Raw genomic sequence first — 24187 nt, forward strand, 5'->3', positions numbered from 1 at the left:
AAATGAAACAAATGATTGAACCCCCCCCCCAAAAAAAAACACCATTAGGCCAAAAAAAATTAAGTCGGTCTCTGGTCAGCGCGTGAGTCGATTTTAATCATGCGCGTCGATCTTTTTCTTTCTCCAAAATGTTCCGCGGTAGCTCCAACAGCGCCCTCTATTTCCGCACCTCCTCAATTTTTTTTTTACCAAAGAGCACCAAGGAATGGGAAATTGCACCAAGGCAAATGATCGAAAGCACCAAGGCAAATTATGGAGGACACCAATGTACATGAGGACACCAAAAAAGCAAAATAGTACCCCACCTTGTCTGTACAATCCAAGCTTGAAGAAGAAGAAAAAAAAAAAAAAGCCGCGTGGCCTCGTCAATTCCGGAACTTTGGTCTGACCAGAGACCGAATATTTCTTTTTTTGGCCTTACACTTCTGTTTTATTGGAATACATTTACAGTGAAACAAGGAAACATCAGGTTTTCCGCCAGTGGCACTCTTTGTTTTCTTTCCAGCAGCCAGTTCCTTCAGCAAACATTTCCTGTTAACGATTACATCAAGGGAAATAAAAATAAATACCACGAAGCCAGAATAGCAGGATAGCTCCTCATCAAAATAAGCAGCTTTTCTGCTTAAAACACCTCCTAAAACAAACATCTGTGAACGCATGATCTATTCCACATAGGCCCAACAGTGTTTTGAATAAAATGGAGAGTGTCAATGGTGGGGAAAATGTCAGGAAATCTTGTGAATATGGTCAGCCTAAAAAAAAAAAATGTTGTCAGGAAAGCTGGAATTAATTGAACAGGATATGGATTTTTTCCCCCTTCTGAGCTGATCTTGCTATCAGAACAGTATTAACTGTATAGACCATTTGCACTGTGGCCATATTTGAGGTGTGTGCTTTGTTCAACAGCGATACGCATGAGTTAGACCTCGTGCTCATTCATTGTTAATGAATTAAATTAACATAAAACACACCAATGCCAGCGTTGTGAAAGCAGGTGTAATGACCGTGACAGAGCATATCAACCATGATATACAATTAATGATTCAGAGAACTGATCCACAAGTCCTAGTCTGTAATCTCCTTGACTGTTACTAGATCATGGACGCAGAAATATTTTTGAAAAACATATTGTCAGATTTACTCACAGTGCTCTTAAATGCTGTGTCACGGACACTACAAAACGCTGAGGAATTGCCCACCTCCTTTGAATTTGTATCAAAAAAATATTTTCCAGGAAGTGGTCGGCGGGTTTGATGTAAAGGTTTGTGAATTTTAAAGATCTATTTAAATAAATCAAACGCCGTAAAGTTGAATGGTTTCAATCCTTTCGAAAAACTCCCTTTGCTCAATGCTCCCTTAGCTTAATGAAACAATAATGATAAACTTTAAAAGATCTTGCCTGAGAAAATGCTCAAATAGAAAAAAACACACAATGTACATGTAGTAATACACTTCAAGAATCTTAAAACTAATTGAAACCATTAAAAATCAAAAATGAACATTTCTCATAGCCCAAGAGGGAATTATTTGCGTAACCTCCTTTCCTATTTACATGTACATGTACATGGAATTGGATCATGTTCTCGTATCGCACTGTTTACAGTGCCTATCCCCTACGAAGAGGATAAATTATGAAATAACATTAGGCTGGGCAAGGAATGAAGCAAGGTAAGTCTTACATACTTTTTTCCAGATAGGAACGGTTGCCTTGAGTGTATCGATGCTGTACTGCACTGCTTCCAAGGCTGCCTGGCGATGAGGGGAAGACACTGCAATGATGACACTGGCTTCTTGGACCGGAACAACACTGTTGAAAGGGAATATCATGGGACAGAAAATACTTATGGACAATTTCACCTGCACATTTATGTTACTGAACAGTCCTATCCCCTTAAAAGTCATAATCTAATGCCTCTGACTAAGTTCTCTTGCTTAATAATAATTACTAAGAATAACATTTCTGTTTACGGGGAATTGGGAGACATTCCCATAGACTTGTGCACAAAATTGTTCCATCTTTAATGTCACTTAATCCCAATTTTACCTTATCCTACCCCAACCAATTGGGGTCCGCTCATAAGTCCGACGCCTCATAGGTCCAACCCCTCATAAGTCCGACAATAGCGCATCCCCTAACCAAATAAAGGCCCATCAGTCCGACGCCTCAAAGGTCTGACGCCTCATAAGTCAGACACCTCATAGGTCCGATGCCTCATAGCTCCAACGCCTCGTAAGTCCGACAAATAAAAACGCCTCGTTTATCCGTTGTCGGACTTTGAGGCGTCGGACCTATGGGGCGAAATAAATACATTTTATGCCTCATAAGTCCGAGGCCTCAAAAGTCAGAAATTTCGGACTTATGAGGCGTCGGACCTATGATACGGCCCCAACCAATTTTGGCATATTTATGATTTGGAACACGAATAATTGATCTAGCTCATTTGCGACCGTAAAATTTTGCCTCTAAATAGGAGATAAAAGTGAAGTTATGTTTAGAAAATCCACTGAAGGAACTACAACAATCAATTCTGAATCATCAAAGTACAAAAACAATACTTTATCAGAGGCCTTACCAAATTGGGCCTGTTAAAACGGTGTAAAGTTTGTGCCAATGGGGGGGGGGGGGGCGATAATACTTTTCTTGGTGTCGGGAGTCATCATTTGACATTTGTAAGTGGACTTAATTCTTAATTCCCATCTATAAATTTCATATACTAATGACAGGGGAGAGATGATCAAACACCATTCATCATCATCATTTCCACTTAACGTCCATTTTTCGCATGTTGTGGGATGAGACGTTGTCTTTCCTCAATGACCCTGTTCCATGCAGTCCGATTTCTGTCATCCTCATTGGCGAGGTTTGAGGTCTTCTGCCAGTGTCTCATCCCAGATCTTCCATGGCCTGCCACGTGGTTTCGGACCGACTATTTCAAAGTTCCATGCTCTCTTCAGCCAATGGCTTTCCTCCCTTCTTGCTAACTGTCCGTACCATCTCAGTCTGCCTTGCCTGATCTCATCTGTCATCTTCATCAGACCCACAGACTGCAGGAGGTCTTCACTCTTCCTTTTCTCACGCGGGGAAGGTCTTACACATCCATCTCACCATCCTCATCTCTGTCTGCCCACAAACGTACTATTAAATTTCCTAGTCAAAAAATTACCTAGTCAAAAAGTGTGTGTGTGTGTGTGGGGTGTGGGGGGGGGGGTGATACATTCCCCCATCCCGCAGGATAAACATCCCTGCCCAGACGTACTGAAGACAACGTAAGCCATAATATCATCAAGCAGCAGACACATGTGACAGTGAAGGGCCTGAATGGTCTGGCACCCTCCAAGGGCGGATCCAGAACACAATTTTGGGGGGGGCAAAAAAAAAATTTGGTCCCCCCAAAAAAGTGGGTCAAAAAAATTTCGGCGTGGGGTTCGGGGCCCGTAAGGGCCCCGAAATTTTTTGGATTCTAGATGCTCTGTGGTGCGATCTGAGGCAATTTCTGACCACTTTAACCAATGTTTTTTGAGGAAAAGATGGTGGTGTACTCATTGCCTGCCTTTATTGCGATGTCACATAAAAAAAAAAAAAAAATTGGTTTTGTTTTGGGGGGGGGCCATGGCCCCCTTTGGCCCCCCCTGGATCCGCCCTTGGCACCCTCATCGTATGCACTTTTTCACCTCCAAAAACAAACAAAAAGCTGAACCTCTTGCCCTTTTGAGTTAGAAAATTAAGTTAATAATCCACCCATTTATCTAAATGGCTACAGACAAACATGACAAGAGTTAAAATCTAGTACATGATATTTCCCTCTATTTGCTATGACCTACAAACTGGCCATCAACACTACAATCTGACAGAGCGTTTGAGACCACAGTCGCCACCACCACGGCAGCCTAATGGTGTTTACCAAAAGTGACTTAATTTCTTGGTGCGGACATCATGACATGTGGGTGACTCATCACATGATCCAAAAACAACAGGGATGTGGTGGTTAGTATACATGTAACCAGTGAATTGCTGAGTAATGTTACACAGAAAAACAAATCTAATTTGATGAGGGGAAAACAAGCTTGTGGCCACTTCTGGAGTTGGGTTTTGTTTTGTGTTTGTTTGTTACTTTGAAAGAAATGCTTTCACTTTCAGTTATTTGGGATACATACGAGTAATGAGGATATTATAAATCTACATAACAGGCACGCAAAAAAGTGGGTATAAAGCAAGATGACAGTGTGAAAAAGCCTTATGTACACGCACAATGTAGTCCAGTTTTGCTGCATTAGTAATAAACGGGGACCAAAAACATAAATTTGTTTAGCAGAAAACATGAGCTCTCCATTGGAAAATCATAACCCCCATTGTTCTAGTTTAAAATAGGCTCAGTTAATAATTAACGCAAAACCAAAATGATTAGAAATCTCAGTAGGCCTACACTAGTGTGTTTTTATTTAATCTCATTTAAGTACCATTCTCAATGATCTTAACTTTCAAAGGAGATGGAGCCAACTACTACTACTTGACATTGTACATTGCTCTGATAAAGTTGATGTCCCCTGGACAGTTAAGTTACAAAGAATATGTAGTTTCTAACTGCTACATGATTTTGTAGGATTAATCCTAACCCCTTTGGGTATTTTTACTAGAAAGTATCCTGAATCCACCAAAATCCATCAATTTTGCCATGCCAAAAAATGTTGGTGGCCAGTGAGTCCATCAGAATCCACCAGTTAGCCGGGAGTAAATCTGTTGAGATCCTGAATCCGTCAAAGTCCCCCAACTGCTCAATATGGAGGTATCCTGAATCCATCAAAATCCTGCAGTACCGCTAGGCTTCATGTCCTGCATCCATCAAAATCCCCCAACTGTTTCAATATGGAAGTATCCTGATTCCACCGAAATCCTCCAAAACAAGGTGTGGATTTTGATGGATTCAGGTGCGTTAGGGTTAAAGAACCTGCTCAGCACATGTACTGCTAGGGAGACAGTTGGTTTCAAATTACAGCATCAATAAGAAACAACAACTTGTGCCACTTAAAAACCACCGTTGACCAGCTGAAGCTTTCACAACTCTGGTTTGTGGTCGTGGAACATCCTCTACCTTCCAGTGTTGTTGTTTGATCAGCTTGTCTCAAGTGCATCTTGTACTCTGATACTGTACTTCCTAGATTCCACAGTGAGGCATTAACTTCATTTGTATTTTGTTTGTGTGTCTGACTGTGTTTGTTTTTTTGTTCCTGTGATTTCTGTGTGTGATTTTTTCCAGGCTGTTTCACCTACAAGCCTTGGCCTATGTGAACAGCCTTGTACTCTCCTCTCTCTTTTTAAAAAAAAATTTCCACATCTATTAACATTAATTCAATTAATTAGCTTCAAAGTATTATTTTGTTACTGGTGGTACTTACCCTCAGTTTTTTTTCTTTACTTAAGTATCACTGTATTGTACTTATCATATCCTACTTTGTATTGGTTTATTGGAGAGTTCAAAATAAATATCTACCGAATTGACTTCACCCCCACTTGCCTCTCTCCACCCAGGAGTATAAATGGGTACCGGCATTAGGTGGGGAGTAACCTGCGATGGACTAGCATCCCATCCAGGGGGAAAAGAAATATCTTTTGTCGTTCCATGCCTAGGAAACTGGAAATAAAGTCGGCCTGATGAGCTAAATTGGCTCGTGACAGACTTTACTACTAATCAATTGAATAGAAGTTTGCATGCTCTGGAAATGCTTTATTAAGCCTGGTCATGTTTATTGCATCAGAAAGTTCAGATTAAATTTCATTTTGCATTGCAAGATGAGGGCAATCTTTTACTGACTTGTCACAAACTAGTGTCAGCAGTCTCAAGTGTGTGATGATGTACATGTACTGACTTCTTCCTGACTTCTTGCCAAGCATTGGATCTCATAGTACTGTTCAAATTATCATTTGGCACAACTTTCACAACTATCACTTTTATGATACCTGTAAACGGCGGGTCTCCGCTGTTGGTTATCGAATAAAAAATAAAAATAAAAGATTCACAGAAAATGGTGATATGCAAGGGTGGGCAACTGTTTTCATTGATGGATCCAGCATTACACTAGCCTCACCATTTATACCGGATCTGATAATCACTTATTGGCTTATAGCTGTTAATGTATACTTATGTACACACCTTAAAGGAGCCTAAAATGGCATAAGGCCAAAAAAAAAGTCTCCGGTTTCTGGTATGGAGCTTGTCCAAAAAGTGGTGCGGCGACGCGGCTTTTTTTTTTTTTTTACCTGACTTTTTTGCTTCAAATGTCGACTGATGACTGCAAATGGTGCCCGACTAAACTTAGTACAAATATATGGGAGTCCAGAGAGGCCACATAAAGCTTATTCTCGATCATAACCCCATCTAAAAACACGTTAAAACTGTGCAGCAGCAGGATTCCAGTCAAACCAGTGAGTTTGGCGGTTTTGAGACATCATCTTTTATTGAAAAAAAAACCTTTTTCATTTTGCCGACGCGCATGGCTATGGCGATGCGCGCGCATACCAGAAACAGGAGACTTTTTTTTTTTGGCCTAAGATGAAATTACACATTGGCTCAATGCTAACTGCTCATTGCTTTAATTCAGCTGCATTAAAGCAATTCATTCTTTAGCCAGTACAGTACCATACATGTGGCCAGCTTCTACCTGTGCCCCTAAACCCCACCCCCCCCCTTCCATCCCCTCCCTCAAGTTGGTGAACAAAACAACTTCATATTTGCCCAGCTTTAACCGCTGTCAGACTGCCTGACGATGTGCCATGATGAATCTAGCATATTAACTGATTACAGGACTTTGCACAGCTGTTCCCCAAGCACGGATCGTTGCTCGTTAGATGGTTGGACATCTCGGTTGCCATGGCGATGATTTACTTGAATGTTTTTATCCCCTCCACATTCCTGGTTAACATCACAAATTCTTTGACGGTATCCACTTTCTTAAAGATGAACTGTCTGTGCTTACACCCCAAAGTATTAGTTTTATTGAAGTTGCTATTTTACCAGCAATGCAAAAAATATTCACTACTGAATGAGACGCTGAATGAAAACCACTGGCCCCAGTTTAGTTAATGAAATAATTAGTTTAGGAATTTCACATTATTTGGGGTCGACAATATTTCTTTCAAGGCGGACTGGTTCCTGCCCCCTACCAGAATCGATTCTACAGGGCAGTCTACTGGAAGGGCAGACCTAACCTGTTTGTACGAACACCCCCCCCCCAAAAAAAAAAGGGGCGGGGAGAGGGTTGCAATGCCTAAATTCCCATTTGTATTCCCATCCTCATCCTGAGAATGAATGGACTTTTAGCCCAGCAAAATAACATAGGAAAATCGGCTATAAATTAACCAGAACAAAATTCAAAATGCATACAAGCTGTCTGCTTACCCTATCCTGTGAAAGACAGCAATGTGCTCCACTTGCCACTTGTCTCGCACATCTCTACAGATACTGTGCATCTGTTTCTCAGCCATTGGGACGTATGCCTCATACTCCAGACGAATGACCTCCTTACCTTCAAAATTATTCCTAGTTGTACCTGTGAGAGTGGCGAAGGGTTGGGGGGTTATTCAGGTTAATTCTTCATTGGTGAAGGGCAAAACCTAATATTGATTTACATCACCCCGACGCAAATTCCATCTTAAGAATCGTTTAATTTGGGTTCCCGCCGTTACATGTACATCAGATTTGAACCAGCCAACTGATCCTGCAAGCTCGGTGGTCGAGTGGCAAGGCGTCTGTACTAGAAAACAGGAGGTCGTGGGTTCGTGTCACATCCGAGTGATTTTTTCCAACTGTCACTCGGGAGGTAACACACTGAGTATACAGTGTTTATATGTCGGTGAAGGGCAAAAACCAAATATTGATTTATATCACCCCAATGCAAGTTCCATCTTACGAATAATAACTCTTAACATTAAACTTCCCAAATCCTCCAAAATTCTCTTAGGATTGTGCCGGATTGAGGCTATATATGGCAAAAATGTGTAGCTGATTTTTGAGGATGCACTGTGTCAAGGTCTTTGGCCAGACCTTGTGTTGTTTATGCTCAGCCACGCACGAATTTAGTCCTTGATTATACTTGATATCCTCTGCACTGCTCCAGGATGTCACTGGCGCTGCCTCAACATATTGACGTTGATTGCTGGAGGATTTTGCAGGATTAAAGTTGCATCCTAGCAAAAATACCTAGGGAGCTAGGGTTAAGTAACATCAGAAGAGTGCCTTCATTCTGTGTATTGTTTATTCTGTAAGTCACAAATTTCTTTGGAGGTTTTTGGACAAGAAATTTCAATTTCAAATCCTTGCCTATGACGCTTATGCGGCCTGTATTACTGTGCATAATGCTGGATAAAAACATTGAAGGAGTATACATCTTCACTAGTGGTTCAAACCAGACTTGATTAAATGACTCGTTTAGGGTAGGAAATGCAAGCATGTCAGACTTGGTGGACTCAAATATTTCAAGAGACATTTCTCAACAAATTTTCGGCTCACTCCGGTAAGCTTTGCTAAGTTTAAACCAAATCTGGGGACATGTCATTCATGAAGCAAATTCAAAATAGGGGCCAGCTCAATTGAGATTTTGAAAAATAAAACCACAAAGGGAAACTGAGCTAGTTTGTTTTAGAATCAAATCAATTTGAACACAGAAATTGAGTGGGCAGGGTGTGAACCTGTGACCACCAGATTACAGTATTGGAGCACTACCGACAGAGCTATATCCAACCCCACATGTTGGCAGTCTCCAAATCTGTCAATTACTTTGTTCATTCGGCACTTGTCAGAAACAATAAACCTAAATGTGCTATTTGTCTAAATATCACTCCAAAAAACACAATGCTAGAAACACTCCTTAACAGTAACTTGACTTTGATTGTTCACTCACCGATGAAAATAGAAATAGCCCCCGAGGTTGGCGAAGTGACCATTCCTGTTGCCTCCTCCACACTCAAGGGGTCAGAGGTTATGCGCACAAAATCCTTGCCCGCCATCTGTCCAAAATGTCTCCTGTGAACGACAAAAGACAAAACTATTTTGTTAGCCCTAGAGGTGACAGCGAGAAAATATCAAAGTCTAAAAGGATAATCTGAAACAATTACTTTCATAAAAATTTAAACAGGCAATGTGCCATTCCTATGGGCTCCATGCCCAACAAGAGAGAGCACTTTTCTATGATGTGACACACTGCGTGCGCACACACAATTGTTTTACCATACTCCCAAGGACAATGCTTTGTGTTTCCCTTTGTCCATATAATATAACACTCTCCCATACACTAAGCACACAAACCTACCACAGAGGACTGTTTTGAAAAACAGACCCAACTCCCGAGGACTGAAAGGATCTGTTCTCCCTTTGTGTGTCGGTCCTCGGGGGTTATGTAGAACAAGTAAATACCGGCTCACACAATTATACCACAAAGTACGCACATGTATTCTTAATTCTGAATGTGCATTAAGTCTTCGCTCGGGCATGCAATTGGGGAAATAGGGAAAACAAATGAGGAAACTCCAAACCACCCAAGACTTTGTACAGAATTTTTTTTTTAATTTGTAATGGCTTTCATGAGTTATTCATAAGATGGAATTTGCGTCGGGGTGATGTAAATCAAATTAGGTTTTGCCCTTCACCGACATATAAACACTGTATACTCGGTGTGTTATCTTCAAATTAGGTTTTGCCCTTCACAGACATATAAACACTGTATACTCAGTGTGTTATCTTCAAATTAGGTTTTGCCCTTCACCGACGTATAAACACTGTATACTCAGTGTGTTACCTAATTTTCATGAGTTAGTAAAAATTAACGAGGAAATCAGCGGATCCGAGGAAAAGTTACATGCCTGTTTGCTTGAGTGTTGGGCGTTGTCTGAAGTACGTTCAAATATCACTCCAAGTGGTCTTCCACAACTCTCCCTTCCTCACCGTTGAGGGGGTACTTGTGCACAGAGCCAAAGGAGCTCTTATAAATTGATCAAGCAGCGCCATGCATTGTTCATACACGGAGCCCATAGACTTAATGTACAAACCTTGGGTAAAACTGCCTGCAATCTGGCCCGTAAGCAAGGCCTAGCCTCCACTGATTGGTGGGATCACGGCCACCTCATCATCAGGTCGAAGGTCAAGGGGGTCATCTCCACTGGTGATGTACTCTTGATTGACAGCTAGAACCACACTATCCTTGATGATGGAAAGCCTACATGTAGGGAGAATTCAAATGAAATGAAAATCCACAATGCAATCAAAACAACACTACTACATGTACTAGCATACATGCATGCACCACCTCTCGCAATGGGAATTTTTTTTTTAAAAGCATTGTCAACCTTGTGAATAAATTAAAATGCTTTGCACCAACATTTGATTCGACATTTTCGGACTGAACTTTGAATGCAAAAGAAAACCTGCAAACCCAGTTTTTAGTTTGATGTACCATCATTAATTGGACAGAAATCTGTACTTGTTTACACGACCATAATGCACCCATAAATTACCCCCCCCCCCCCCCGGTTCATTGACTTGACAATATTGAACGTCAATATCTTTGGCTCTTGGAACCAGACTTCAGCAACCACTAAAGGCTTCTTGGACTTTAGTTTATTTCCCCTGAAAGAAAATACTCCAAAGCCACAGATATTACTACATGCACTACAGGTTGAGAAACAATGAGCTTTACTTCAATAAAAAGTAGGACTTGATTGAAAACCTTACATTAAAGACAAATTGTTAAGAACAAAAATTATTCTTGCAGCGCGTATTTTGTCCTGGGACCTTTGGCATGGTATAAACCACCATATAAATATTATATAGCTCTAGGCTAGGTCGGAGCACAAGTTAAGTTTAGCGTAAGGTAGACCCGTGAACGTGGCGTTGTATACAACGCCACGCTGTCGTGTATTTTTGAACCTAGCGAAATCAATCCGCCATACATAATTCCGTATGGATGTTGAATACTCACCTAAAAATCTAAATTTGCCTGTCCGCGTGTTCAGGATGCGTCATTTCAATGAAATTTGCCATCAATGAAGACCCATATAGTCCCATACGAACGTGTAGAAATTAGATTTTAACCTGACAAGTGACCCTGACAAATGACCCTGGACGAGTACCCAGGGTCATGTGTGAATACTTATCACACGGTAAGGCAATGTTCAGTCTTTGTCACGGAAGGACGATTTCGCTTGGTTCGAACATGTACAAGAGCGTGGCGTAGTTTACACGTAATTTGCCCGTCCGATTGTTCAGGCTGTGTAATTTCGACGAAATTTGCCATCAATAAAGACCCATACGAACGTGTAGAAATTAGATTTTAACTCGACAAGTGACCCTGACAAATGACCCCGGACGAGTCGTTTGGACAGATTGACGGCTGTTTCATGTCGCAACCCCGAAAAAAAACCCCTGCAGACGATTCGCTGCTCGGCTCATCTCGTGTACGTGTACGTGTGCACACATGCGCACACGCACACGGGCGCACGTGCGCCCGCGTGCGATGCGGTGAGAGAGGAAAGGACTTGAAACTTGTCTAAAACGATGTCTCTTTTAGCTGGGACAGTAAACAGCCGTCGAATCATACGAAACAGGACGGTACAATAAAACGCAACGCGCATGCGTCAGTTGGGAGAATATGGCAGCTAGCAGGACTTCATGAACCGGGGCCAGAATTTTCCTCAAATTTCGTCAAATGCAAGTTTTGACGTACAAACAGATTTCAAGACAGCTTCATATGTGAGTACTTATTACATTGGCAAAATAACGTCCAGTGTGTGTAACGGAGGGAGTCAGAGGGACAATTTCGCCAGGTTCGAAAATACACAACAGCGTGGCATAGTTTACAAGCCACGTTCACAGGTCTAGCGTAAGGTTAGTTTATTTTTTGGCAGTGGATATTTTGCCGGAGATGGCAAACCTTTAGTAAACGTTAGCTTGCCGGATATGCACTGAACATGCGCAGTTACTGTATTTTTGTACTTAAAAAAATGTTCCGGTGACAAATTTTAGTCTGGCTCCATGCCAACATTATCGTTGTAACTTCGTATTCACAAGATGGGAATCAGACCATTTTACAATTTCGGACTTTATTTCCCTTAAATAAAAATCCTCCAGAGCCACAAATCTGAAAAAGAAAATGTAATACTCTGCAATAAAATGTTTGAGACATGTTAAAATAATCGCAGTGGCTATTGTTACGGCAGCCGTAACGCATTTCCCATTTTCTATCGTTACGGTAGACTGCAACTTTTATAATAACATGACAAGAAAATATAAAATTAGAAGGAAAAAAGTGAATTTGAACGTTATGAAATTCGGACTTTATTTCCCTTTTAAAAAAAATCCTCCAAAGCCTCAGGTTAGAAAAGGGAAAAAATTCGAGTGCAAAACTGAGATTCGAACCCGCAACCTCGCGGTGCAAAATCCTACCCTCTATCGACTGAGCTGTCGCACTGCTCGCTAAAACGTGTGGAAACAAATAATTATATACCTGCGTGCGTATCAAAAAAGTATCGTACTAGAGGGCGCTAAACAACGACTGCCGTAACGATAGCCACTTCGTAAAATAATAAAAGAAGAATATTCTTATTTTTGGGGGATGGGGAAAAAAACCTTAGAAATGTCGCCAGCGGGGATCGGGATCGAACCCCGGTCTTTCCGCTCATGAGATCCCTTGCTTATCCACTAGACCACAGTTACTGCTACACAATCGTTGGTGGTAATTTAATATCTTATAATTTAGCCCTATCTTAGAGAGTACAGCGCCCTCTGTTGATAGGGATTGCCGCCGGCAAACCTTTAGTAAACGTTAGCTCGCCAGGATTACCGCCGGCAAAATATCCACTATCTTATTTTTTCGTTTTCATCTGCTCATTTCTTACTGTGGATACTTCTTTAAAATTTGTAGTAGCAACTCATCTGGAGTCGGATTTTTCTTCACATTCAAAGTCCCTTCTTTTACTCCTGTAAGTTCTCTGCTTTTGGCGAAAAAATATACCTTGACGTCCACAAAATCAACACAACCGTTTCCTGCCATTGATCATGTGAAAAATTAAATAAACAGCTGATTGAACCGGCGCCCTCAATAGTCAAGCATAGGAAAGGTAAAATTACTTACGTAGAGGGCGGCCTTTATAACTGAAAACAGCGCCCTCATTAGTCAACTAAAGGAAAGGTAAAATACTAACGTAGAGGGCGGTCTTTATATTTCAGGACATTCAAGATGGCAGGTAGCATAAAATGGCACGACAGTAGAGCGCGTGATGAATATGCATGATATGACGTCACTAGAAGCTCATGAGTAATATATCACGCACGGTACTGATAGATATACGTGTAGATGCACACTGTATGTGCTGCATCCCACCGATGATATCACATTTAACAAGTCCTCTTTCTACTGTCGCGCCGCCACCCTCTAGTGTCGTCCCGCTTACCGACGATATCGCATTTAACAAGTCCTCTTTCTACTGTCGCACCGCCACCCTCTAGTGTCGTCCCACTTACCGATGATATCGCATTTAACAAGTCCTCTTTCTACTGTCGCGCCGCCACCCTCTAGTGTCGTCCCACTTACCGATGATATCACATTTAACAAGTCCTCTTTCTACTGTCGCGCCGCCACCCTCTAGTGTCGTCCCACTTACCGATGATATCACATTTAACAAGTCCTCTTTCTACTGTCGCGCCGCCTCCTCTAGTGTCGTCCCACTTGATGATCATCAGTAAGTGGGGCAACAGTAGAGGGTGGCGGCGCGACAGTAGAAAGAGGGACTTGTTAAATGTGATATCATCGGTAAGTGGGACGACACTAGAGGGTGTCGGCGCGACAGTAGAAAGAGTGACGTCATAGTCATGCATATTCATCACGCGCTCTACTGTCGTGCCATTTTATGCTACCAAGATGGCAGCGTACATAGCAACTGTAAACCAAGTCCGTAAAAACGACGATACTTTGGTCTATTTTGATGGCTAATTTTGATCTTACAACTCTAACAAGTATGGAAGAAATCCCGCATACGAAAGATCTCTTTAATCAGTTAACCTTAGGTGTCGTAAAATCGCTTGGTAGGTATTAAATTAGCTTAAATATAGGCCCTAAATTAGCTTGAGTAACTCCAGCTGTCATGCTCCATATTCATTCTCATGTAACGATGGAGGCATATCCTGTTCGTTAGAATGTGGTACTAGCAAGAGACCCTAAAAAAAATGGCTTCTCAAAAATTGTTCATTTTCACCTCTAATATCCTACCCCAGAGTTCATTTTCATACCTCATACATTCATTCAGCAGTCATTTATGAAGCCTATCAACTTGAAACAGACCACAAAAAAAAAATGTGAAAAATCTTGACGATTTCGGTGGCTTGTCTGTAAAAAAAAGGTAGTGTATATTTTGCCGGAGGTAACGCCGGCAAACTAACGTTTACTAAAGGTTTGCCGGCGGCAATCCATATCAACAGAGGGCGCTGTACTCTTTAAGATAGGGCTGAATTATAACATGTATCAAATTCCCACTAAAGTTGTGTAGCACAATCGGTGCAGTGGTTAAGTAATAGCTTTAGTGAGTGAGATGTTCCGAGTTCGAATCCTGACCCCCGCCACAATTTTCAATCCCCAAATAAATAAGAATATTCTTCTTTTATTATTTTAATATGTCTCAAACATTTTATTGCAGAGTATTATTTTTTCTTTTTCAGATTTGTGGCTCTGGAGGATTTTTTTTAAAGGGAAATAAAGTCCGAAATTATAAAATGGTCTGATTCCCATCTTGTTAATACAAAAATACAACGATAATATTGGCATGGAGCCAGACTAAAATTTGTCACCGGAAAATGTTAAAGTAAAAAAAAACAGTAACTGCGCATGTTCAGTGCATATCCGGCAAACTAACGTTTACTGAAGGTTTGCCGTCTCCGGCAAAATATCCACTGCCTAAAAAAAACGCCAGTTCCAACGGCTGTCGTCCATTTTGTTTTGCTAATTATGTAAATGTATGCATCACGTGATGACATCATAAAAAATCTGCACGCGCGATGTATGTGGGTACCACACCGCTTTCAGGCGCCGCAAGTGAGTTGATTAAATTTATGAGGAATTATGAAAATTGTTGAAACAAAATTTGAAGCGTTTCTCCATCAGATCCTAACTCAGTAACTGTTACTCTATCAAACGAGGGATCTAACACAGTTTAGTCAATTAATTGAATTAAAGCTTTAACTGGTCATGGAAGGAATAGTGAAGAAAGTGGCTTTAGGTTACTGCATTTCGCCAAATCTTTTTTTCAACTGACTATTTTCTTTCCAGAAAAGAGGGCAGGGATTTGTGACATTACGCTCGCTGATCTGCAGCCAGCGGAGCGCCACCAAGTGGTGTCCTGGGAACAGCGCAGCTCCTGCATGCTGCCAGATGACCTCAAGAGGTTTTACCTGACCTCAGATGGGCTACTGCTCACATGGAGTGTCAGATTTGATGGTAATTACAGTATACAACTTCAAACAGCACTGACATCGGGCCAAAAAAAAAAATCGTTCTGCTTCTGATTACGTGGCATTTCAAAATAGGGTAGGTACATGTAGGTAGGGAATTTTTTTGTTGGCATTTTTGTTTGTTTGTACAATCATATGGAGGTGTCTGCCTGTAGTCAAGGGTAAAAGGTAGAAATTGATGATTTTCAGGTTTGCTTCCTCATTTTTCCCAAAACAAAATTAGAGTAGGGGCTGTCAAAATAGGGGGAGGTAGGGTAACCGGAAGCAGAACTATTATTTTTTTTTGGCCTAAGTCCTAACTTTGACTTAGATTTAGCTGAATCTAGGGGAGAAAGGAAGGGCTGCTTTATGCGTAATGCTCAAAAGCAAGTGTTTGTGCATTTTAAGTCGTCAAGTTTTTCTTCCATTCTGCTCATGAACCCAGCAACAGTCGTTCTTTATCCCAATGATTGCTCGAGTGATTTTGTACAATTGCTAAAAACCAAAGTCGGAGGGATATAGAAAGGGCAATATGTATGGCTATTCCCTTTCCTGCAATACTTTTTTACCATTATGCAAAAGCAAGCCATGTGCTTGTGGAGGACAAAACCTTATATTTAAGCACCGTAGTGCTTTTTTTTGCAAAGGTTATGTTTTAAAAAAAAGAACGTCTTTGTAAGATTTCTGAGTTGTGAATTTGACCTTAATTTGTATAATTTTTGTTTTTCATTCAGATCAGATGCAGCAGGTTGGGCGGATGGAGATTAACAAGATCAGCAATGTGACCAAGCTGGCTGGAAATAAAGCCCCCAGCAACGCCAACACGCCGTCACTAGCTGATGTGGACTACGCAAGTGATGGTATGCTATAATACTGCCAACCAAACCCATGCCTTAGGACTCCATGCATTCTGTGTGAAAGGTTGAGTCTCGATAGTCTGAAGTCCCATCGGTCCAAAGTCCCATCGGTCCAAAGTCCCATCGGTCCAAAGTCCCATCGGTCCAAAGTCCCATCGGTCCAAAGTCCCATCGGTCCAAAGTCCCATCGGTCCAAAGTCCCATCGGTCCAAAGTAAACTTTATACTGTGTAGTTTCACTGGTTCAGGTTGACTGACCCTAACCCTAACCCTAATCCTATTGGGCGTCGGACCAAGGAGACTTCGGACAATGGGACTTCAGACCAATGGGACTTTGGACCAATGGGACTTCTGACCAATGGGACTTCGGACCAATGGGACTTCGGACCAATGGGACGTCAGACCAATGGGACGTTTATACCAATGGAACGTATAGAGCAATGGGACTTCGGACCAATGGGACTTCGGACCAATGGGACTTCAGACCAATGGGACTTCAGACCAATGGGACTTCGGACCAATGGGACGTTTATACCAATGGAACGTATAGAGCAATGGGACTTCGGACCAATGGGACTTCGGACCAATGGGACTTCGGACCAATGGGACTTCAGACCAATGGGACTTCGGACCAATGGGACGTTTATACCAATTGAACGTATAGAGCAATGGGACTTCGGACCAATGGGACGTCGGACCAATGGGACTTCTGACCAATGGGACGTCAGACCAATGGGACGTTTATACCAATGGAACGTATAGAACAATGGGCCGTCAGACCAATGGGACTTCGGACCAATGGGACTTCAGACCAATGGGACTTCGGACCAATGGGACGTCGGACCAATGGGACTTCGGACCAATGGGACGTCGGACCAATGGGACGTCGGACCAATGGGACGTCGGACCAATGGGACGTTTATACCAATGGAACGTATAGAGCAGTGGGACTTCGGACCAATGGGACATCAGACCAATGGGACGTTTATACCAATGGAACGTATAGAGCAATGGGACTTCGGACCAATGGTACTTCGGACCAATGGTACTTCGGACTATAGAGACGTCCCCCTGTGAGAACGCCCTCGGCATTAAAATGCAAAATTTTACTTTGCCACAGTGTACTACATGTATACATCTATATGCTCTATAGCGTTCCTGATATCCTGTCCTATTAAGATATATCCATTTAACCCTAAAAGGGCCGGGGGGGGGGGGGGGGCGGAATCCGCCCCCCCCCTCAACATTTTCCGCGATAGCTTCTAAAAAATTTTTTTTCGCGACCCAAGCTGTTATGACTTTTTAGCCTCGAGCTTTGCGCATCTTTTGATACCAAAAACATAAAAATCGGACCACGGGTTGGCCCGTAGCGAAAAATTTTCCGGCGCTACGCGCCGTGAAAACTAAATTTTCGCATATACATCGTGTACATCGAGCAAAATTGCCATTCATATGAATAATTAATTAGCCATAATTCCAAAACCCTTTGACCTATAGTCATGAAATTTCTTGGGCATGTTTAGGAAGAGTTGCTCTATGCATGTGTGGAGTTTCAAAATTTTTCGTCACTCGATGGCCGAGATCTTAGGGGGGGGCGGAATCCGCCCCCCCCCGGCTGAGAGATGGTCAAAATAACCCGGCCCCTTTAGGGTTAAAGGGAATATACATCATTTGCTTTTGCTGTAATTTTCAGAAATGGATGGAATTGGGGGGTTGGAAATATATAGCAAATATAGTTACACTGACTTTTTTGAGGTTTTGGGTTCAAAAATCCTATAAAAACCAAGAAAAACAATCATTTTCCTGTAGTCTGGTTCCCTGACTCCATTGAAGAAGAAACAGAGCAGTTTACATACATTGGGGAATTGTAAGGTCAGGGAACCAGTCTAGCTGGCTTGTACCCGTTCATAGTGTGTGTTATCGATTGCAAACAAGTGCGATGGTCAATTGGGGCCAGTATTTGAAAAAAAGCCAGTTTTTCCAACGCTGATCGGCCGATCAGCATTGGAAATTGATACAAAAATAGCACTTTTCTTGAAAATGACAGTATACCAGGTGCCATGATTTTACAGGATGCTTTACACTGTCATTCACTAACAGTCCAGCAAGGTATTTCAAAATGATTTGGTACTTTTATTTTTTGATGTTTGCAAATGTTGTATTTTCCCTTTAAAAAACATGAAGAAGTTTATGAAAACTTATCGAACATAGACAATATAAGAACTGTTTCTAAACCACATTTTTTTTCCGCTTCACTGTATTCTGATATTGTGGTAAACTATATCATAGCCGTCAAAACTGCTAGTTAGGCAACCAGGAGAGGGTGGACTTCTAAAAGGTAACCAAATGGCATTTATTGCATTTTGGAAACAATTTCTTCAAATGTTACTTGAGGAAAGAAGGTTCTCCTGAACTAGTGCCCCCAGATCTGTTGATATGAATGACGACAAAAATCCTTGCTGCATTATTAAAATTGTACTCTACATCTTACAAACAGGGAAACAAAGAAAATATTCATTGATAAATGGTAACTTACAATGAAGGACACTTTAAACTTTTGTTCTTGACATTGTCAGATGAGGACACTGATGTTCCAGCCAAGCCACATTTTGACACAAGGAGTCGCATCTTTGAGCTGGATCCCTGCCGAGGTATTGCCAAGGTCTGTCTGGTCTACAGGAATACCAAGCCAGGTGGGTGGGTGGGGACAGTGTTCTCTGCGGCCATTTATTTATCCAAATTACAATTCGGGCAATTCACAATGCAGTACGCCACCAAGAGTTTGCCACAGAGAGTTCATTTTTCCCAGTGCATTGTGGGAGATGGTCGACAAATTCGCAGCGCGGGACATTTGAAATTTTTCATTTTTTCCCGGTCAGTAGTTTTATAAGCATATGATTCGAGTATATGTTTGCCCTTTTCTTTTCTTTGTACCAATATGGTGATTTTTGATAAGGCGGCAGAACGCTATGCCCAACTCTATAACAAATTAGCTCAAGTTGTCTACTGACACTCATTCAAATGGGCCATGTTTTGTCGACCGTAGACTTGAAAAGTTGACTCTCCGTGGCAAACTCTTGGTGACGCACTGCATTGTGAATCGCCCGAATTCTCATTGACGTCATTTTGAGCTTGATTTGAATCCTCATTCCTGAATGCAGCAAAATGCAACATTTGTCCAAATGAGAAGCCTGTCCAGCCTAGCAAGATCCATCAGGTCAGAAATCTCATGGTCAAAATGCCCGAGTCGCCAACTGCGACAGAGTAACAATGGTAACTAGTAACATTGTTCAATGGGACTAGCTCCCACTGTCTCAGATGTGACAGCTAAGGCAAAGTTCGGGCAAGGACCATTAGTCGACTAGTGGTTGATTTGTGATGTACCTTACGCCTGCACACTGATAGCAACGTGCGAACGTCTCTAGTCAAACGCTGGTCAAAATGTCATCGTAAAACTTTTGGATCCTGGCTCTCTGCAAGTGCACGCGGCTATTGGTTACCAGAGATGCAACCAGCCCCAGTAGGTTACTTCCAAATAGTTGACTAGCCTAGTCAACCACCGTCGACTAGACAGAGTTCGGGCAAGCGTTAGTCGGACTATGGTTAACCATTGGTCAACTATAGTCCTTGCGCGAACTTGGCCTTATGCACTTGTGTTGAAGCTCAGTGCACGCAGCAAGGTCCCACAGGCTGTGGATTGTGTTGAATCTGAGAGAGCTAGGGCTAAAGTAATTGAACAGATTGCACTTATCAAGCAAAGGTTAAGACCATCAATTGATTCAGTCACGTTTTTTTTAATGCAATTTTGTTTGGTTTGGTTACTTTTCCACAGGCAGCCCTGCCCAGCATCCTGAGGTGTGGCTTCTAGACAGAGCCCTGAGGTGGCATTTCTTGGCCCACACGTTCAGCCAGTACTTCCGCATGATGCTGATGCACCTAGGGCTCCCCCAGTGGCAGCTGGCCTACACTGATGTCGGCCTCAGCCCACAGGCAAAGGTGAGATGGATGGGAGAAGGAATGAAACTCACCGAGCTGTTCTTTTCCTCCTGGTCACAGTTCCATGACGTCACTGCGACCAAGGGCTAACAAGCTGCTTAGCATAGACAAATATTGTTTAGCAAACTTAGCTTACCAACCAAAATGCCTTGTGATGTTTATTTGTATTGACTGGTGCTCTACTGTTTTAGCTTAGCGCATCCTTTTGGTAAGCAGTATCATCTGCATAGCAGTGTAAAGATACATGTATTTGGCCCAGCAATGCGCAAGTGTGGCCTCTTTCCTTGTATTGCCCAAGGGCTGTTTCTCTGAGTCTAATAGAACTCGGTACAAACGTGAATTTGTAACTTCACAGTAATTAGTGCTCACGATACGAATTTGCTAGGGCTGTGCATCGGAGCCGGGTACCCGACCCTTGATGTCAGGAACCGGTTCCAGATTATGGGATCGGGTACCCGTAACCAACTTTACAAATGACATATTAGTAACTTCTCAGACAATTTAAAAAGAAAAGGTTTTGAATGCCATTTGTGGGGTATTTTCAAAGTGAAAACCCGGCTACAAGGGAAAACAAACCGTATTTCACGTTTATGACATTCGCCAAAGTTGCAGTTTACACTGTAAAGCTCACTGTACACTCTTGTATCTTGCTGTATTGACGAACCCATGTGTTAGTATTATCATGCGGACCATTGTGAAAAATCTGGATAGCACTTTCCCAGACTTGAGTTTCGTGTTTGGGTTTCTTTAACGGGTACCTGAGTACCCGTGTTTTTTTCAATCAGGTACCCAGTTCTCATACATCCGTATATGCTTACCCCTAGAATTTACCAAAGTTGAACAGGTATATCTTCCCTGGCAAATTTCTCTGCAGTCTATGACACAAAATTTGCTTCACCTTCACATGCTAGAAACGTCTGTGTATTGAGGGCCCCCAAATTTTAGGTAATTAAAACCTGCCCCCCCCCCCCCAAAGTCAGTCGAACATTTTGTACTAGTGAAGTATGTTAATAGAAACATCCCATAGACTCCACGGGTTTGTAGAGTCTATGTAAAAACAATCACATTTTTATTTTTTTTGTCTTGCATACAGCAATGGTTTAACCTGTATTCCCCGCTTCGGATCAGGCTGGATTCGGAGACTAGCCTGGCTGAGGAGGAACCAGAAAAGGACGATAGTTGGCAAGCTGCCAAGGGAGCTCCTAAGATGGACTCCACGGAAGTCAACAAGCTGGACTTTGGACGAGTCTTCAAAGGCAAATCAGACAAGAAGTAAGGCCAAATCACATTTTTGGAGTGAAACGCTTAGGCCAAAAAAACAAAGGCTCCGGTTTCTGGTATGCGCGCGTCGCCGTAGCCATGCGCGTCGGCAAAATTAAAAAGGTTTTTTTTTTTTCAATGAAAGATGATGTCTCAAAACCGCCAAACTCACTGGTTTGACTGGAATCCTGCTGGTGCACAATTGTAACGTGTTTTTAGATGGGGTTATGATCGAGTATAAGCTTAATGTAGCCTCTCTCGGCTCCCATACATTTTGCACGAAATTTAGTTGGGCACCATTTGCAGTCATCAGCCAACAGTTGAAGTAAAAAATAGTAAAAAGAAAAAAAAAGGCCGCGTCGCCGCACCACTTTTGGGGCAAACTCCATACCAGAAACCGAAGACTTTTTTTTGTCGGCCTTACTCCTGTATACTGAAAATTTATGTTGAGCGCCTTTATTTTTTTTTTTCCCTGCTTTGGAATATCTTGAAAGCGCATGTTGACAAGTTGATTTTTCTTTTGAAGAACTAAACTTGACTTGTTCAGGATTTAAACATGTTACCCAAGATATGATTACACTGGCAGCCTTGATAAATTTTATGTACTTTTTTATGCAAGCAGCTTGTTTACTCCGTCCGTACATAACTCCATTGTGTTTTGCAAGCAAAATTATCTAGTATTGCTTCAAAATTTCCTGTTATTTAGCATTTTATTGGAGAACGATTTTTCCGAGCCCCCAAATAGTGTAATTCATTTACGACATTTGCGTACTCAATGCAACTGTGGTACCATAATTAACAAAGCTTTAACTATTTTTTTAAGGTCTAAATCATCTCAAAACAGGAAGAAGCACGGACCAGTGGGAAAGTAAGTACATATTTATCAGTTTTGATCTTCAAATGGCTATTTGGCCAAAAAAAAAAATAGTCGGTCTCTGGTCAGACCGAAGTTCCGGAATTGATGCGGCGACGCTTTTTTTTTTTTTTTTCAAGCTTGAATTGTACAGACAAGGTGGGTACTATTTTGCTTTTTTGTGTCCTCATTATACATTGGTGTCCTCCATAATTTGCCTTGGTGCCCTTTATCATTTGCCTTGGTGCAATTTCCCCATTCCTTGGTACAAAAATTTGAGGAGGTGCGACAATAGAGGGCGCTGTTGTAGCTTCCGTGTTAATTTGAAGAAAAAAAAGGTTGACGCGCATGATTATAATCGACGTGCGCGCTGACCAGAGACCGAGTTTTTTTTTTTTTTGGCCTTACATTAGTTTATTTGATGACAGTAGATGTCAAATAATGATTCACAAGTAGTCCAGAAGTTATAATTTAACAGAAAAATCACGTCAATTGTTTTTTTCATTTCTGCAATTTCCTCCTACAGACCGCTCTCTGGAGGCACAAATAACCGATCCGGTTCTCAATTGGGCGGGGGCAGGCTCCGATGACCCAACTGGGAACTTGGGCGTGAAAGCAACTAGAGGAAGTACGGCTGTGTCTGAATTGCTAGTTTTGTGGCTAAGGCTTCAGTGTTTGACATGTACACTCTGCAGTAAATCAGTAAACATCCGCAGCCATATCCTCATCCCAAAAACACCTGTTTTGAACTCGACCCAACTTTTCTTGTCGGACTACATGTGGTAAATCCTTGTGGTTCTGGATCTCCTAAATGACTTGCACCTTGAGCAATCTGACAATCCTAATTACAGGCTTTCAAGCTGACTCGGGTGAACAAGTAGGAGAACAGTAGGATCAAAAGTAAACAAAAAACAAAAACAGGATAAAAGTGAGACTTTTGCGGGCTTTCAGGAGTAGTTTTCTGTGATACTTGCCTATATCCACAGCATAAGCCTCATTTGGCACGTACTCACAACACCGTGTGCTCCATCCTGAACTAAGCTCTTGGAAAATACAGTTGCTGTACTTCTGCGCCCAATTAGCACTTTGATTTTTCATTTTGACAGTGTGCAACATAGTCTATGTAATAGACCACGGCGAATATTATGCGTGAACAGATTTGCTGATTAATTAGGCAAGACCCCGCCTCTCGACTTCCTAGATTTTGACCAATCAGCAGGCGCCTTCTACAGGGCTATCGGGTCTTCGGTCATTCACCCGTTGTGCATCATAGACATGAATTTTAAAAAAAATGTCACGGCGCGCGGCGCTCGGTATCATGTAACGCGAATGCGCTCCCGGCTGTTGTTGTATTACAAAACGCTGCATTCAAATTGACCAATCACAGCGTTAGTCCTGATTTTGGGATGAAATGACGTCACGATTTAGTCGACTCAGTCGACTCCAATTGGCTGGCGCGCGGCTTGTATAAATCTGCATGCTTTGACATATCAGAGATGGCTCTGTGGATAACGGGTGATACTCAGACTATGTGCAACACTGTTATGAAAAATGTTCAATGGGATTTCCTTTTTGGGGAGGGGGGGGGGAGTTGGGGAACAAAAATGAAGAAAAAATTATTTAATAAAAGTAGGAATTTCAAGAAAATAGTAGGAAAATTAGGAGCAAAGTAAAACAAAAAATAGGAAAAAAAAGGAATACTTGAAAGCCTGTAATTACAGCTCGTGATGTTAGGACCTAGTCTCAAATGGCAAA

General features: G+C 41.9%; 2 protein-coding genes across 3 annotated transcripts; one reads left to right on the top strand and one right to left on the bottom strand.

Annotated features, from left to right (window-relative positions):
* Positions 1–413: 413 nt before the first annotated feature.
* Positions 414–10206, bottom strand: LOC119741000 (molybdopterin synthase catalytic subunit-like). Its single transcript, XM_038216555.1, has 5 exons — positions 10040–10206; positions 8896–9017; positions 7395–7545; positions 1684–1807; positions 414–531 (listed from the first exon to the last, which is right to left on the bottom strand). Exons 2-5 carry the CDS (start codon positions 8999–9001, stop codon positions 466–468), a joined length of 447 nt encoding a protein of 148 aa, XP_038072483.1. The 5' UTR covers positions 9002–9017; positions 10040–10206; the 3' UTR covers positions 414–465.
* A 3672-nt stretch (positions 10207–13878) lies between these two features.
* LOC119740999 (tubulin polyglutamylase complex subunit 2-like) lies at positions 13879–23590 on the top strand. Of its 2 annotated transcripts, none has more exons than XM_038216554.1 (8): positions 13879–14069; positions 15307–15474; positions 16202–16327; positions 18900–18974; positions 20156–20319; positions 21413–21591; positions 22403–22447; positions 22959–23590. In XM_038216554.1, the coding sequence occupies exons 1-8, from the start codon at positions 13970–13972 to the stop codon at positions 23020–23022; spliced, it is 921 nt and encodes a 306-aa protein (XP_038072482.1). In that variant the 5' UTR covers positions 13879–13969; the 3' UTR covers positions 23023–23590. The 2 variants fall into 2 exon arrangements, with proteins under 2 accessions (XP_038072482.1, XP_038072481.1); XM_038216553.1 differs by having other exon boundaries at positions 13880–14069; positions 18900–19016; positions 22959–23589.
* Positions 23591–24187: the final 597 nt, after the last annotated feature.

Source organism: Patiria miniata, unplaced genomic scaffold, assembly GCF_015706575.1.
Source record: "Patiria miniata isolate m_02_andy unplaced genomic scaffold, ASM1570657v1 HiC_scaffold_5, whole genome shotgun sequence".
In the NCBI taxonomy this organism is placed as follows: domain Eukaryota; kingdom Metazoa; phylum Echinodermata; class Asteroidea; order Valvatida; family Asterinidae; genus Patiria; species Patiria miniata.